The following is a 14584-nucleotide window of genomic DNA, read 5'->3' on the forward strand; positions in this document are numbered from 1 at the left end:
CGGCAGCTGTAGCTCTGATTGGCCCCTTAGCCTGAGAACTTCCATATGCCACACCTGCAGCCCTAAAAAGCAAACACACGCGTGTGAACACACACACACACACACACTTTGGAAATCTTTCTCTAGGCAGACTGACATCTGGAATATAGCTATACATTTCTCTCTGTATGAATGCACTTTGTTTCCAAACTCAACCTTAAATCTTACCATGGCAATGGCAAGTCAGTATTTTGACTTTCCCTTTAAGAGCTTGTTCTTTAAATCTTGGGATGCAATAGAGTCATTAGATCATTTGCAAAAGGAGAGAGATTGGAATATTGAATGAGAGGATCTGTAAAGTCAAGACTACATAGCAAGAGAAAAAATAACAGCCGGAAGAAAATCAGAGAAACACAGAAATGAGAGGAAGCTAAAAAATCCTATCAAGTTATTTTGCAGCTTATAATTTCCATTTTAAAAAAATCTCATAAGTGGTACACCTTAAATTTATGCATGTTATTTGTCAAATATAATTCAATAAAAACCACATAGGTAACACACAAAATATGTTCAAATCTCAAAATGATGCCACCAACTAACAATCCATAGCATTTGCCCTTTAAAGTAGTTTAACAGTTACTTCCCAAATAGTTTATTCATTCATTTCTTTTAGTTGAATAAACATGAATCAGTTCCTACTACATTCCAGAAACAACACTGTGGACACAAAGATGGCACAAAATCCTCGTTTCTGCTTCTGGGAATTCAGAGGCTTCCAGAAGAGACAGATGTGTAAAAATGATGTCCAGTACTAGATATTAAGTGCAAAAACAGACGTGTCAACAGCAGGTATGGTGTGGCACACATTTATCACCTCTGCCTGGGTGGAACATCGCTCACTAACACAGCATTCTCATCAATTACTGGACCCCTCTGTGGCCAGAAGTAGATGCTCACCAGGTTGAGGGACTGGAAGAAATCACAGGGTGACTCCTTTATACATGAAATCACAGTAAAGAACCTAGACTTTTAATCCAGATAGACTTGGGTTTGAATTCCAAGCCCTCTTCTCAGATACCCACTGCTTGTTCTTGGTCCAGTCACTCCTCTTCTCTGAATCTTCTCTGAATCATCCGTAAATTAGGAAACTAAAATATGTGAAGTGTTCGTATACAGAACCTATAGTTAATAATACTGTATTGTCTAGTTTAAACTTTGCTAAAAGGATAGATGTTAAGCGTTCCTATCGCAACACAATGTAATAATTATAAATGAAGAGGGAAGGAGGAAACTTTTGGAGGTGATGGGTATATTTATGACGTAAATTGTCATGATGGTTTCATGGGGGTATGCTTATCTTAAAACGCAAGTTGTCTGCTTTAAATATGTACAGCTTTTTGTGTGTCAGTAAAGTGGTTTTAAAAGTACACTCAGTGTTTAGCACCAGGCAGTAAAATTAGTACCAGCAAACATGCAATAAATGGAAGAAACTAATTATTACTGTTATTATTTTTATTATTGAGAGAGTTGTGTTTTGAGCTAAAGGGTTTTTATTAACACAGAAAAACACTGAAAAATAGTTTGAGGCCCATGCCTCCTTTGGAAAATGGTTCTGCAACCTGAACACTCCAGCTAGGAATCTAGTCCCGTCTTCCTCACAAAAACCTCTAAGAATTATATATAACATATGAGAAAAGAGTGGCTATCTATGTTTGCCTTTGACATGTATTTTCTTTGTGATGCTTAGGCAGTAGTAGGTAGTCTGATAGAGAATTTCCTGCCTCAGCTATCAAGACCATGAAACTCTTGAGATGACATATGGATGGCTCTTCTATCGGTCTAACGAGCCAGAGCTTTTATTGACCCAAACAGCTATTTTCTAAAATTGCTTTCCAGGAGCCATTTGGTTTGTAGATAGCTCTACCTACATTCCACAAATACCACTGCATTTGTTAATAAACCGCTAAGTGTGCTGAGGGTCTAAGGTAGATGATAAACGGTGTTCTTTCTATTATTTATTCAAGTTTAAGAACTAATTCTTCTTTGGAATATATTCCTCCACCTAAAACAGACTGAATGGATTGGAAGCTGCCCACACATTTTTTCTTGGAAAATTGTATTTGCCTATTTGTTGCGCCACCCACTCTGCATTCACATTTGAGAGGTGCTAAATAAGTCACACATTTGAAAATGTCATGCATGTCTAATTTTATGCCTGGCAACATACATTTTTTTTTAAATTTTAAGGAAAGTAAACAATATGCCACATTTCAAAAATGTTGCCAAGCCTTATGTTATTGTTGCAGAGCATGTAATCCTCCATGACAGCAGTTTACCTATGTAATTTCACAATAAAACCACATGCTCCTCATTTCTATGATATGCAGGAAGGCCTGGACACAAGTAATGGCATTTGATCTTTCATAAATATAATTAATGCCAGGGGGAAATATCTGAGTTATATCTTTTCCTTTGCCAAGGAATCAACAAAATTATGGGAAACAGAAACCAGAATATATTTGTTTGAAATCGCAAAAGTCATAGTATAACTCTTACTGAGAGATGCAAGTTAAAAACTTACTTTCAATCGAGATCATTATCAAAAGCATTTGAACGTGTACAAAGATAAGCTTATTTTAGAGCATCACATTTGACTAGTCCCTAAATGTGAACCTTTGACTTGTCAGTGGTTAAGTTGTATCAGATAAACTTAACTTCATCTTAATTCTGTCTATCAGGTAGTATTTATTTTTTCTATAAATACGAATTCTTTTCTATATACTGCTGGTTGCCCTGTTCCTTTTTAAAGTATCTGTTTCACATTAAAATTAAAGATTGTGCTTGAAATATAACATGCTGCTTTTTTTTTTTTTTTTTTTGGTCTTTTTTAGGGCCACATCCACAGCATATGGAGGGTTCCCAGGCTAGGGGTCAAATCGGAGCCGTAGCTGCCAGCCTACACCTAGGCCACAGCAACGCCAGATCCAAGTCATGTCTGCGACCTACACCACAGCTCACAGCAACGCTGGATCCTTAACCCACTCGGTGAGGCCAGAGATCGAACCTGTGACCTCATGGATGCTAGTCAGATTCATTTCTGCTGAGCTACAATGGGAACTCCTACTACTTTCTTTGATTTACTTAAGAATTGTTGGAATACAAAACAGAAGTGTTTCTTCTCTCTCACTTCTCCCATCTCCAAGGCATTCCTCTCCCAGGAAACAGAAGCACCACTATCCAGGTGGTCAGTCAAACAACCTAGACTCATTCATCCTTTATTTTTTTCCTTTCTTCTTCCCAAAGAATCAGTACACAACAGTTTCACCTACAAATAAATCCCAACCCTTCACTTCTCTCCATCTCTATCACTTCCCCTACTCTGGGCCACCATCCTATTTCTCAGCAGGCTAATATAAGGGCTGCCAGAAGGGTCCTCCTGCTCTCACACCTCACCCCAGGCTCTGCCCCCAAGCACTCTCCACCAGCAGAGACTGCGATCCTTTAAAGACATGAATCAGATCACATCAAAGCTCTGCCCCAAATGCTCAGCTTCTGCCCATCTCCTGCAAGTCAGGGAGGCTAAGCTTATTCTTGCCTCAGCTGTCCCAAGCCACATCCTCTGCCAGGGAGGCTCTGTCCCTACATCCTCATATGTCTTGGATGTCTCCACTTGCTCTACTCCACCCACTATGACCTCTTCCTGGCACTTTTTACAATTTAATTTTAAGATTAATTTTTGGCTATGACTGCAGCATGTGGACGTTCCCAGGCTAGGGATCAGCCCACACGGCAGCCGTGACCCGAGCCACAGCAGTGACAACAAAAGATCTTTAACTGCTAGGCCAGCAGGGAACTCCCTACACTTTATTGTTTAAGAGCAGTTTTAGGTTTACAGAAAAACTGAGCAGAGTGCCGAGTTCTCCTATGCCCCCCCTCCCCTACCTCCCTCAACAATGTCTCCTATTATTAACCTCTTGCATTAGTGTGGCATATTTGTCACCAGTGAGCCAAGAGTGATATGTTACCACTGACTGAGGTCTAGACTCTAAGGCTCACTCTTAGTGTTGTCCATTCTGTGGGTTTGGACAAATCCACAGTGTCATGTATTCACATTGTAGTATCATACAGAATAGTTTTCCTGCCCTAAACATCCAACTAGTCATCCCTCCCACAACCACTGACCTTTCCACTGTCTCTATAGTTTTGCCTTTTCTAGAATGTCATATACTTGGAACCATAGAGTATGGTCACTGTTTAAGAAAAATATTAATTTAATTATCATTTATGTCCCCCTCTGGAGGACAGGCCTCATGAGCACCGGGACCTTATCAGTCTTGTCCCTTCCTTTGCCTACAGCACCAACAACAGGCTCACCCTGAATCCTCTGCAGGAACTTGGGGACTGAATGAATGGATGAATGTGCCTACCCACCCCCATAAGGGAACCATCACCTACGTGCTTTTGAAACATTCCTTTCTTGGTTTGTTCTAGTAACTTTGGAGCAGACTTATTTAGAGTTCTGAGTTTTACACTGATGCTTCGAAGATATTGGGAAAGGAAGAGTTAGTTTCCCGGCTCCAGGTAGTCAAGGGTGTGGCGAATACAGGTCCTATTGCTCCTGGAGATCAAAAAGTCAGGTGGGGATTTATCTGGTCATGTCCGAGACACAGGCACGCCCTGAGTTAGAGATGCTGACCCTGGAGCACATGTTACATGCTAACAGCCAGCTCTGCTCTGCCTTCCTCAGTCCTCGTGTACTCACCAGCTGCTTGTGAATCTGCTTCCGCACTTTCCTCCTTTCCTTCTTGCCTTTGCTCTTCTGAATCTTATCCATTTACTCCCTGAACAATCTCCGTGTTCACCACTCTCTATCCCTTTCTATTCTCTCCTTCCTTCCCATGTTCCAAGCAGAAAAACACCCTAATTCTGACATAAGCGAGAAGACAACACTTGAGATTTTCTCTATTAAAGAAAATAAGAACCACATATTTTAAAATGCAATTACCCAAATTAAGGAACAGCACTCTCTAATACACTAAAAAAAATGCCCAGAGGTCTCTGCCAAAATTGCCATAAAACCTTCAGTTTTCTCTCATTGAAATTCTTTTCCTTTAGTCTCTACCATTTAAGACGTTAAAAATCTATTTTTTTTACTCAATTCTTAAATTCTTTTTTTGTCGAACATGTCACGATTTTTAAAAACCTTCTTTCTTAATGCCTTGCCCATAGGAGATGTCTCTGAATTCATGACAGTGGAAACTCTAGGGTGGATGGGAGCTTGCTACTTTCTGTATTTTTAGATTCTAGGAAACATGCCCATCTTCACCCTAGTCAAGGCCTTAACTGGTTTATATTCTTCAAGTTTAGACCCACTCAGCCTCTATCTCTCCAAACTGAGCCCTAATCTTTCTAACATAAACCCCTTCCCAGGACAATGAGCACAAATAAACAAAATCTCTTAAGGCACTTAGCAGCACTATTGATTGCAGGAAGAATAATTAGTAGGATGTCTTTCGGGGGGACATTTAAAAGCTAAAGAAAGAAGGTTTTTAAAAATGTGAAAAATTAAAAAGAACATAGCACGCAGGAAGAAAAATATTAAAACCCATTTGTAAACTTAAGAGATTTTAAGTTACATCATAGAATTTTCAAAAGAATAGGAAAACCTTGTCATTCTATTTGAAAGGTAACTATAAACTCATTCAATACCGAAAAGCGCTGCCTAGTTTAGTGTGTGTAGATTTATTTGGGGTTCTTTTTTTTTTTAACTTGAAGTATGCTTTAAAGGATTCCCGTCTGTAATCTGTAATTTGCAGAGCTATTTGCAGTGTATACTTTTATGTTATTCATTTACCTAAAAATTTAGTTGGTTATGGACTGTTTCGCCTTTTAGCCTATAATCATCTCCTTTTCATGCCTGGAATTTCACCGAATGCTTTCCAGGCTCTTTAAAAACAAGGTAATCTTATTTTTACTCTTTAAGGAGTAAGCTTGCCCCTAAGACATATTTCATTTAAAAATTTTCCCAAGTTGCATAAAGATGATATAAAAGCAGAAATAGAGTCTGAAGTGTGCCCATGAGACTTTAATGACTTTGAGGGCTTCAGTGACCTCAGTAAATCACTTTCTAAAGCTTCATTCTCAGGGTTGATCAAGTTACTAAAAGCCTCGGTGCAATTACAGTCTTATTCTGCAGGTCAGAATCTGTAATTCCTGTAGGTTTTCCTTTAGCTATCACTCTGCTGTCAGATAGGAAATATTCCCAATCTAACAGGATCAGAGTCTTGCTCTGCTCCCAGTCTTTTCAACATTCTTCTGAATGGCAATGTATCCAATAATATTAAGCAGCGGGCTCAGTAAAGGATAAAATAGATAAAGAAGCAAACTTACCATCAAACACGTTACTATAATAACAAAGATGCTGAGAAAAATGACAACAGCATAAAATCCTTCTTTGCTCCAGATTTTGTCCGCTTCATGCTGTCCTTGTAAAACATTTTTCTTTAAAAGCAAAACAGAAAGTCCAATGTTAAAATGAGAGCTTGAGGAGACTGGCTTTCTTATCAGACACTAGACATATTTTTAGCTGGATTCCATTCAGTGTAGTAGAACACACCTACATCCCCTGCTGCCAGAGCTGCTTCTCAAACTGATCTAAGACATCAGACTGCCTTCCTTATACATTAAGACATTATTTTATCTCCTGTACAGGAGCAAAACATGCCCGACGTGGCTTATTAGGTCCTCCGCTTTGTAAATGTCCCTCAAAGTCTCTTGGAAACTACCTGATTCATAGGTGATAGAGTTCTATTCTTTTCTGTATTGAGGAAATTGTTTTTAAGCTTTCCTTACTCTGTTTTCAGTCTCCTCCCACAACACCAACACCCTGATTTATGTGCTGTAATACTGCTCTTAACTTTGAAACAAAAGTGAAACAGGTGCAAACGAAATCTCATGATGCATTAATAAACAGAGCAAGAGTGTGGGGATCACTGTCTCCCTCCCGCCTTTTTGCTTTCATGAAATCTTTTTTTCATGCAGTCTTTTTCTTTGACAACAAACTTATGGTTATCAAAGGGGCCTGGTAGCAGGGAGGAATGTATTGGAGGTTTGGGACTGGCATATGCATGCTATTGTATATATGGAATAGACGGTCAGCAGGGGACCCAATATTCTGTGCGAATCTATATGGGAAAAGAATCTGAAAGAAAATGGATGTGTGTATATGTAATATATGTATAACTGAATCACCTGCTGTACAGCAGAAATTATCACGACATTGCAAATCAACTATACTTCAATAAAACTTTAAAAAACGAAAAAAGAATGGGGAAAAGTAGTCTATTTCGTCAAAATACATTAATGTACCACTTCACCTAGGTGAATTGTTTGGGTTTATATTTTATTTAAAGCAACAGGAACATCAAAAATTCTAGAATTATTTGGTAATAAAAGGTAAAATAAATTATTTTATTTACTTAGCTGACTATTTGAGGGGTAGAAGGGTAGAGAAAAAGCATGATTAAAATGTGAATGAGTTTTAGTTTTCTTTCACCTATTCTTTTTAAAAAAGCACATCTACTAAAATCATGTCTCATGACACAATTAAGTTTAGTAATTCAGTGAGATTTATAGTTAAAGAAACCTTAGTTTGAAACCAAATGGTCCACAAGTAGGAAAAACATAAAAAGGCTAAATCAAGTCAAATGCTTCCACTCTTCTAAAATTATATTTTGTTGAGGTCTGCTTTTCTTCCCTTTAGTGAGAATACTTTTCTGTCCTTGGGTATTGTTTTCAATAATTAAGAAAGCCTTGAGCAACAAGGTAGACAATGATGAAAAGCCACATGGAGAGTGGCTCTGGAGAATGAGAGGTCATCTGGGGCTGAAATGCAAGTGAATTTCCAGCTCAATGTAACCACTGGGATGACTTCAGCTCATACTATGTGGAAAATAAGAACCACCCAGCTGATCCTAGTCAACCTACAGAATTGCCACTGTCTCAAAACAAAAGCCTTCAACAAAACCTGTTCTTGTACATTTCTGAACTTGGAAGTCATTGTTAATTAACTTTCCACACTTTTAAAAAAATAAAATACATTCAATATTTGTAAGTTAAACAAAAAAAAATTCTGCCTTGAAAAATATAAAAACTTTTATCCTGAAATTCAAGTGAGTCTTAGTGGGGAGTTGAACAGAGAGGATCTTCTGAGTTCAACTGTGGTTACAGTAACTATTTGAGGGAGGCTTCCACTGCTTGAAATAGCTTGTCTCCACTTCCTTTGCTTGTAAAATAAAGATATGCTCACTGTAATATCTTGCCTTCTTTAAGAAATAGATAAATTTATAGATGCAAGAAACGATGCATGTTATGTTTTTAAAATATGTAAATGGTAAGTTGACGGAGAATCTGAAAATACTTGCTTGATGAAATGATTAGAAACCAGTATGTCCTGCTGAAAAAGAAATCTTGGGTTCAAGTGACAACTTGTCTTTTACCTATTGACCTTAGCCAGATCATATTTTATTCCAATGTCTCTGTAAATACAGCTGGAAAGTAACAGAAAAGAAAACTCTTGCAGGAATCAAGTATAAATATGGAATGAGGTTATTTTGCAGGCAACTAAATAGCATCTACTCCTTGCTATAAAAGCAAACCACTTAAGCCTTCAAGTAGGCAGAATAAACTTGTCAAATTTAAGTATGAGGCTCTGAGCTTTAGTTCGTGTAAAATTTGGATAAAAAGGAGTGGTTAGGTGGGTGGAAAGAGATTTTGTGTTCTTAACCTGATTTGGTTCATTTCTTTTTTTTTTTTTTCCCCCTGTTATAGTTCTACACCTCCTGGAATATCAACATGTTCCTTTCTGCTTAAGACAAATCTATTTTGTTTTCTCTTATAACCAAAGAAGTAATGATGGAAGAATTAACCTCCCACCCCATCCCCCACCCCCAGTTAGAAAGACACATGTTTTGAACTCTAGAACTTAGTCACTGCACTTTCTTGGTAAACAGATTTCCTTCTGAGTCATGCAAGTCCTGCTGAGCACTACTATATTTGTACAGAGATCTAAAAGCCTTGATAAGGGCAGGGTAATAAATGGAAAAGTTTGTAGTTAAGATCCCACGAGTCATAAGATTATAATTCATAAGAATCTCCAATCTAACCTTTGTATGAAGGTAAGGTGATGCCATTTACCTTTTTAAGAGGGACTGAGAGTTCAATAATTCAGCAGCTCCATGGCCGGGGCAAACCCATGTCAAATGTGTCTTTTTTTTTTTTTTTTTTTTTGCTTTTTAATGCCACACCCTCAGCATATGGAAGTTCCCAGGCTAGGGGTGGAATCAGAGCTACAGCTGCCGGCCTACACCACGGCCACAGCAATGCGGGATCCAAGCCGTGTCTGTGACCTACACCACAGCTCAAGGCAATGTCAGATCCCCGACCCACTGAGCGAAGCCAGGGATCAAACCCATACCCTCATGGATACTGGTCAGATTTGTTTCTGCTGGGCCACGACAGGAACTCCCCAGATGTGTCATCTTGACATCTTATTTCATAACCACATCACTTTCTCTTTTTCCTTTTTAGGGCTGCACTTGTAGCACATGGAGGTTCCCAGGTTAGGAGTCGAATCAGAGGTACAGCTGCTGGCCTACACCACAGCCACAGCAACATCAGATCTGAGCTGCGTCTGTGACCTACGCCATGGCTCACGGGAACACCCGATCCTTAACCCACTGAGCCAGGCCAGGGATCGAACCCACAACCTCATAGTTCCTAGTCAGATTTGTTTCTGCTGCACCACGACTGGAATACCCTCACTTTCCCTTTAACTTTGCTTCAGTGAAAGAAGCTGCTGGGATTTGTTTTGGTTTATTATTTCAAGACTGGGCAGTTTGCTGTATCAATGGTTTCTCTATATCTTGTTTAATAATTTGATGCACTTACAGCATTCTTGTTTAATTTTTTTTTTTAGCCAATTCTGACCCCAAATGCTGGGAGACCATCCCAAATGGTGGGTGAGAGAATACAGAGACTTTAAGAGCTCTATCTCTTTAGAGAGATGATGCACACAGGATAGGAATAAAGCAGAAACATTACAAGTTAGCTGGTCAATTAATTGCCTTAGGCAGATGAATGGGCTGTATCCTACAACAATATGGTTTTGTTAGATAAAGGCCAAGCTTCCACTGTATTATGCACAAGGTGAACAACTTGGTCTGAGTGATCGGACCCACGTTAACAACGGTCGTATTCCTCCTCCACACTGTATGGCCAGGACCGGGTCATTCTTTACCCTGTTGGCTAATGTTTAAAAGAACAATCAGCAGACTCATGCAATGTTCCTTCTATCTAATTAAAATACTTCCCAGCCTTCTGTAATATAATAGTTCCTAGAGTCTGTATTTCCCAGATTTTTAGACTCCTTCAATTTTATAAGAACATATCACATGTGGATCATTAAGCATAGTTCATTATTCAAATGCAGTACAGACCTGTGGTCCTTCAAGGGCTAATATTCTGTGGCCAGCATTCAGGTTAAGCTCCTTGCCTTCACTAGGCTGAAGTGTATTGGCATATTCCCAAATATTTGATTTTAACTCATGTTTTGGCATGGTGATCTTCTCTTGATTCACAGATGTGAAAGGCTCACTAAGCTGCCATGTTCTTAAAGCCTTCGGAAAGGCATTTAAACTCAGAATAAAGCACCAGGAAGGAATGCTTATGTTATTCCCTGTAAGCTTATGGGAGGCAGAATAAATTAATCCAATGGTCTTTTTAAATGATAGGAACTGTCTAGAGCATGACGTGTGCAAGTCAGGCTGTGAAGAGCCCGGACCATGGGAAGGGAGTTTGGTTTACTGAACCAAACGTAGGGCTGCAGAAGCGTTTGGGGGTTTAAGTTCTCGTTGACCCTGACCTCTCTGAAACATGAGACGGCCTTTCTTTCTCAAAACTCCCATGGCACAGTGTGGTTATGTTGCCATAGCCCTGTATTCTCCTTATCTGCTTGCATCTTGTGGCCCTGTTGAAAGCAAACATCATATTGTATTTACTAGTTTGTGTGTTTGCTTATTCATTTATTTCCTGACTCTGGATACCACCTAGCATAGTGCTTGGCTCTTTGGCCCTTTGTATGCCAGGCCTTGAATGAAGGCACTGAGGACATAGATACAGCGAAATGGCATTTGCTCCCCAGGATCTACTGTGAAGAGAAGGACTTGAAGACCAACAGGGAATAAGGGGGTTTTGTACCAAATTCAATGAGAACACAAAGCAGCACCCACGTCTGAAGAAGCATGAGGCACGGCCTCGCTATACAGCAGACTTCTCTTGAAACGTGAAAGGTGTGTAGATGGATCAACACACACACACAAGCATGGAGGGAAGAGACATTGTAGGGTATCCTGGTGCCTTGTAAGCTTGGGCTTGCTGAAGCATAAAGCCAGGAGGGTGTTGTTCAACAATGATAAAGCTCAGCACCCAAGGAACCATATTCCATATCGAGAAATCCAGACTTGATGCTATAGCATTTAGGAAGCCAAAGAGGAGTCATGACATTAGGAGAGCATGCTGGCTCTGCTTTTTGAAAGATTACTCTGGCGGGGAGAAAGAAAACACCGTGAGTGTGTGTGTATGTGTTGGCACGGGCAGAGAAGGCGGGGAGGGATGCAACACTCCAGGCAGGAAGACCAGTTGGAGGTTGTTGTTACAGTCATGGCTCAATGATGAAATACATTTTCATTTCTGCAGTCAAATTATATCTGTTGGGTGCCTACTCTTTGTGACAATTTCCATGTGTTTTTAAAAATTATGTATTTCATTCATATTTCAAGGACTATTTATAAGGACTATATACCATTTTTCCTTCTCTTTTCCTTCTTTCCTTCCTTCCTCCCTCTTTCCTTCCTTTCTTTTCTAAAAATTGTATTCATTTAGGATATGAAGAAACTGAGACTCTGAGAGACTGAGACTACATAAAGACAGACTTAAACTCACAAGAGATTAAATCACCCAAGTTCACACACATTGTAAGTGCGGGCTTTGAGATTCACACTCAATCTTGTACCAAAGCTTCTTACACTAGACCTGTGACATCTACTGAAATATGCTTTACTGCAAAGGGAGACAGACTAGGAATAAGATGTCTAGATTTTTTTTTTTTTTTGTCTTTTTCTAGGGCTGCACCTGAGGCATGCGGAGGTTCTATGTCTACGGCCTACCCCACAGCTCACGACAATGCCGGATCCTTAACCCACTGAGCGAGATCAGGGATCAAACCCGCCACCTCATGGTTCCTAGTGGGATTGGTTAACCACTGAGCCACAACGGGAACTCCGGATGTCTAGATTTTAAATGTTGCTTTACATCACTTGCCTTGTCACTTGGATGAAATCACTTAATTTCTATGGGTCTTACTTTCTGTATCTTTAAAATGTTCACATGTGTTCCCTCAATGTCTAATTCTATGATTCTGTGAATTTAATCACATATGTCTGGTTGGTGATCATTCTAGCAAGTTTTTGTCAGAGTGGGATGGAGGAGGTAGAAAAGAGACTGAATTCATTCAGGAATGAGAATGGTGGAGGTGGTAGGAGAAATCTGCAAAGAGCCAAATTTAGAAAACACTGTGAAGAAAATATTCATAGTTCTTAACACTGGCTTCCTCAGCAAAAGAAAAATCATATTTCAAATTAATCCCAAGGCAGTGGAAAAAGATGACTTTCTGGTGACCATTTTGACAATGAAGACAACGAGGAGTAAACCCGTGAGGGAAGAAAGACTTGTGGTTTCAAATAATTAATTCGCAAATGTAAATAAGTAGTTTTTCTTCTAGAAAATGCATTGGAAAAGTCAACAAATTACGGGGCCATTAGAATTTGGAGAATAAAGTGTCACACAGTGAAACTTTGATGTGAAAATGAACTTCCTTAAGGAACAAACATATACAGCAAGAAATCAGAGAATTTTGACCTTAGGGAGATTTTTATATTATCAAATAACATACAACAAACAGGTTTCATCTCAAAGCCTCCTAGAACTGGGTCATGTCATGCTAACTGTGCAAAATTTTAAATGAGATATTCCATGCAACAACCTACCTCAGGGGAGACGTCTGTAATTCCAAACTGGGATAAACTTTGATGCAAAACATTGATATTCAGTGACCGAAGCACCTCCTCAGACGGCAGGGCATCAGAGATCCCTGCTTTTCGATTTACGGGAGACACAAATAGTTCAACACTGTTCTTCTTTTCCTAGTAAAAGCAGATTATTCGCATATATTAACAGACATTTTAAACAACTTTGGGAAGAATTTTTACCTTTCCTCTAGAAACATTAAAGAAAATCAGGACTTTAGAATCCCAAAAGAATCCGGGAAATCCCTTTGACAAGTTACTCTCTGGTGCACTTAAGATTAGCAGCCCAAAGCCCGAAATCTTCAAATGGCCTTCTTTCAATCAGCTGACCCCTCGAAATGTGTCTTTTATATTTCACTGGATGCTGGTTTATTTTCCATTCCAAATTGTAAATCTTGAAATACACTGTTCAGATGTTCCCTGAGTAATTGTGTTTAAAGGAGAGCTTAAAATCGAATGAATTAACAGTGAATTATAACGGTATACTTATTAGACATCACCCCCACATATTTTTCTTTTTTCTTTTTCTTTTTTTTTTGTCTTTTTGCCATTTCTTGGGCCGCTCCGTCGGCATATGGAGGTTCCCAGGCTAGGGGTCGAATCAGAGCTGCAGCCACAGGCCTACACCAGAGCCACAGCAACACGGGATCCAAGTCGAGCTGCATCTGCAACCTACACCACAGCTCACGGCAACACCAGATCCTTAACCCACTGAGCAAGGCCGGGGATTGAACCTGCAACCTCATGGTTCTTAGTCAGATTTGTTAACCACTGAGCCACGGCAGGAACTCCCCACATATTTTTCTTATAAGTTACATTAATGTGTAGGCTGGACTAAGGACAGTGAGGATATCTTTGAAATTGCTGTCTATTTTTTTTTTCACTATTATTGACCACAATTTATTTTAAAGTCAGAAAAAGCCAGCAACCATCAGGCTGGACAAATAAGACTTGGTTGTAACCATGTTTCCACTGGATGGGGACAGCAGCACTGATGTTCTTCACCTTAAAAATGTCACACTGTTAAAATCTATTCTCTGGTGGAAATGCACATACTGTGCAATGATAATATATTGCTCTCCTGTTAGTGTTACCTCATTAGCTGAAAAAGAGGCAGAAGATTTCTTACCATAAATGGCTGATGTGCCACGTACCCATAAAAAGGCAAACACTACTCTAAAATGATCCTGCCACTGATAAGACTCTTTCTTACCGCTTATTCTAATCACATATGAAAGGAAATTGTTGAGAGTTCCCATCATGATGAATCCAACTAGTATCCATGAGGAGGCAGGTTCCATCCTTGGCTTCGCTCAGTGGGTTAAGGATCCAGCATTGCCATGAGCTGTGTGACTTGGATCCCATGTTGCTGTGGCTGTCGTGTAGGCCAGCAGCTGCAGCTCCAATGTGACCCCTGGCCTGGGAACTTCCATATGCCACAGGTGTGGCTCTAAAAAGACAAA

The 14584-nt window shown here is 39.6% G+C and overlaps 1 protein-coding gene across 7 annotated transcripts in view; it reads right to left on the minus strand.

Moving 5' to 3' along the window:
- PTPRR (protein tyrosine phosphatase receptor type R) overlaps positions 1-14584 on the minus strand; it is a 253812-nt gene that overhangs the window by 98419 nt on the left and 140809 nt on the right. For all 7 annotated transcript variants that reach the window (XR_014803634.1, XR_014803633.1, XM_084956339.1 and 4 more), the window contains 2 exons: positions 13083-13238; positions 6370-6480 (listed from right to left, as the gene is read on the minus strand). Coding sequence is in view for 5 of the 7 variants with exons in the window: in XM_084956339.1 (XP_084812465.1) it covers positions 6370-6480; positions 13083-13238 (267 nt within the window). In the remaining 2 variants the exon portion in view is untranslated. The remainder of the gene's footprint in view (positions 1-6369; positions 6481-13082; positions 13239-14584) is intronic.

Source organism: Sus scrofa, chromosome 5 (assembly GCF_054392235.1).
Source record: "Sus scrofa isolate SSC_HxYL_T2T_F1_AM1 chromosome 5, Sscrofa_HxYL_maternal_Yorkshire_Landrace_v2.0, whole genome shotgun sequence".
In the NCBI taxonomy this organism is placed as follows: domain Eukaryota; kingdom Metazoa; phylum Chordata; class Mammalia; order Artiodactyla; family Suidae; genus Sus; species Sus scrofa.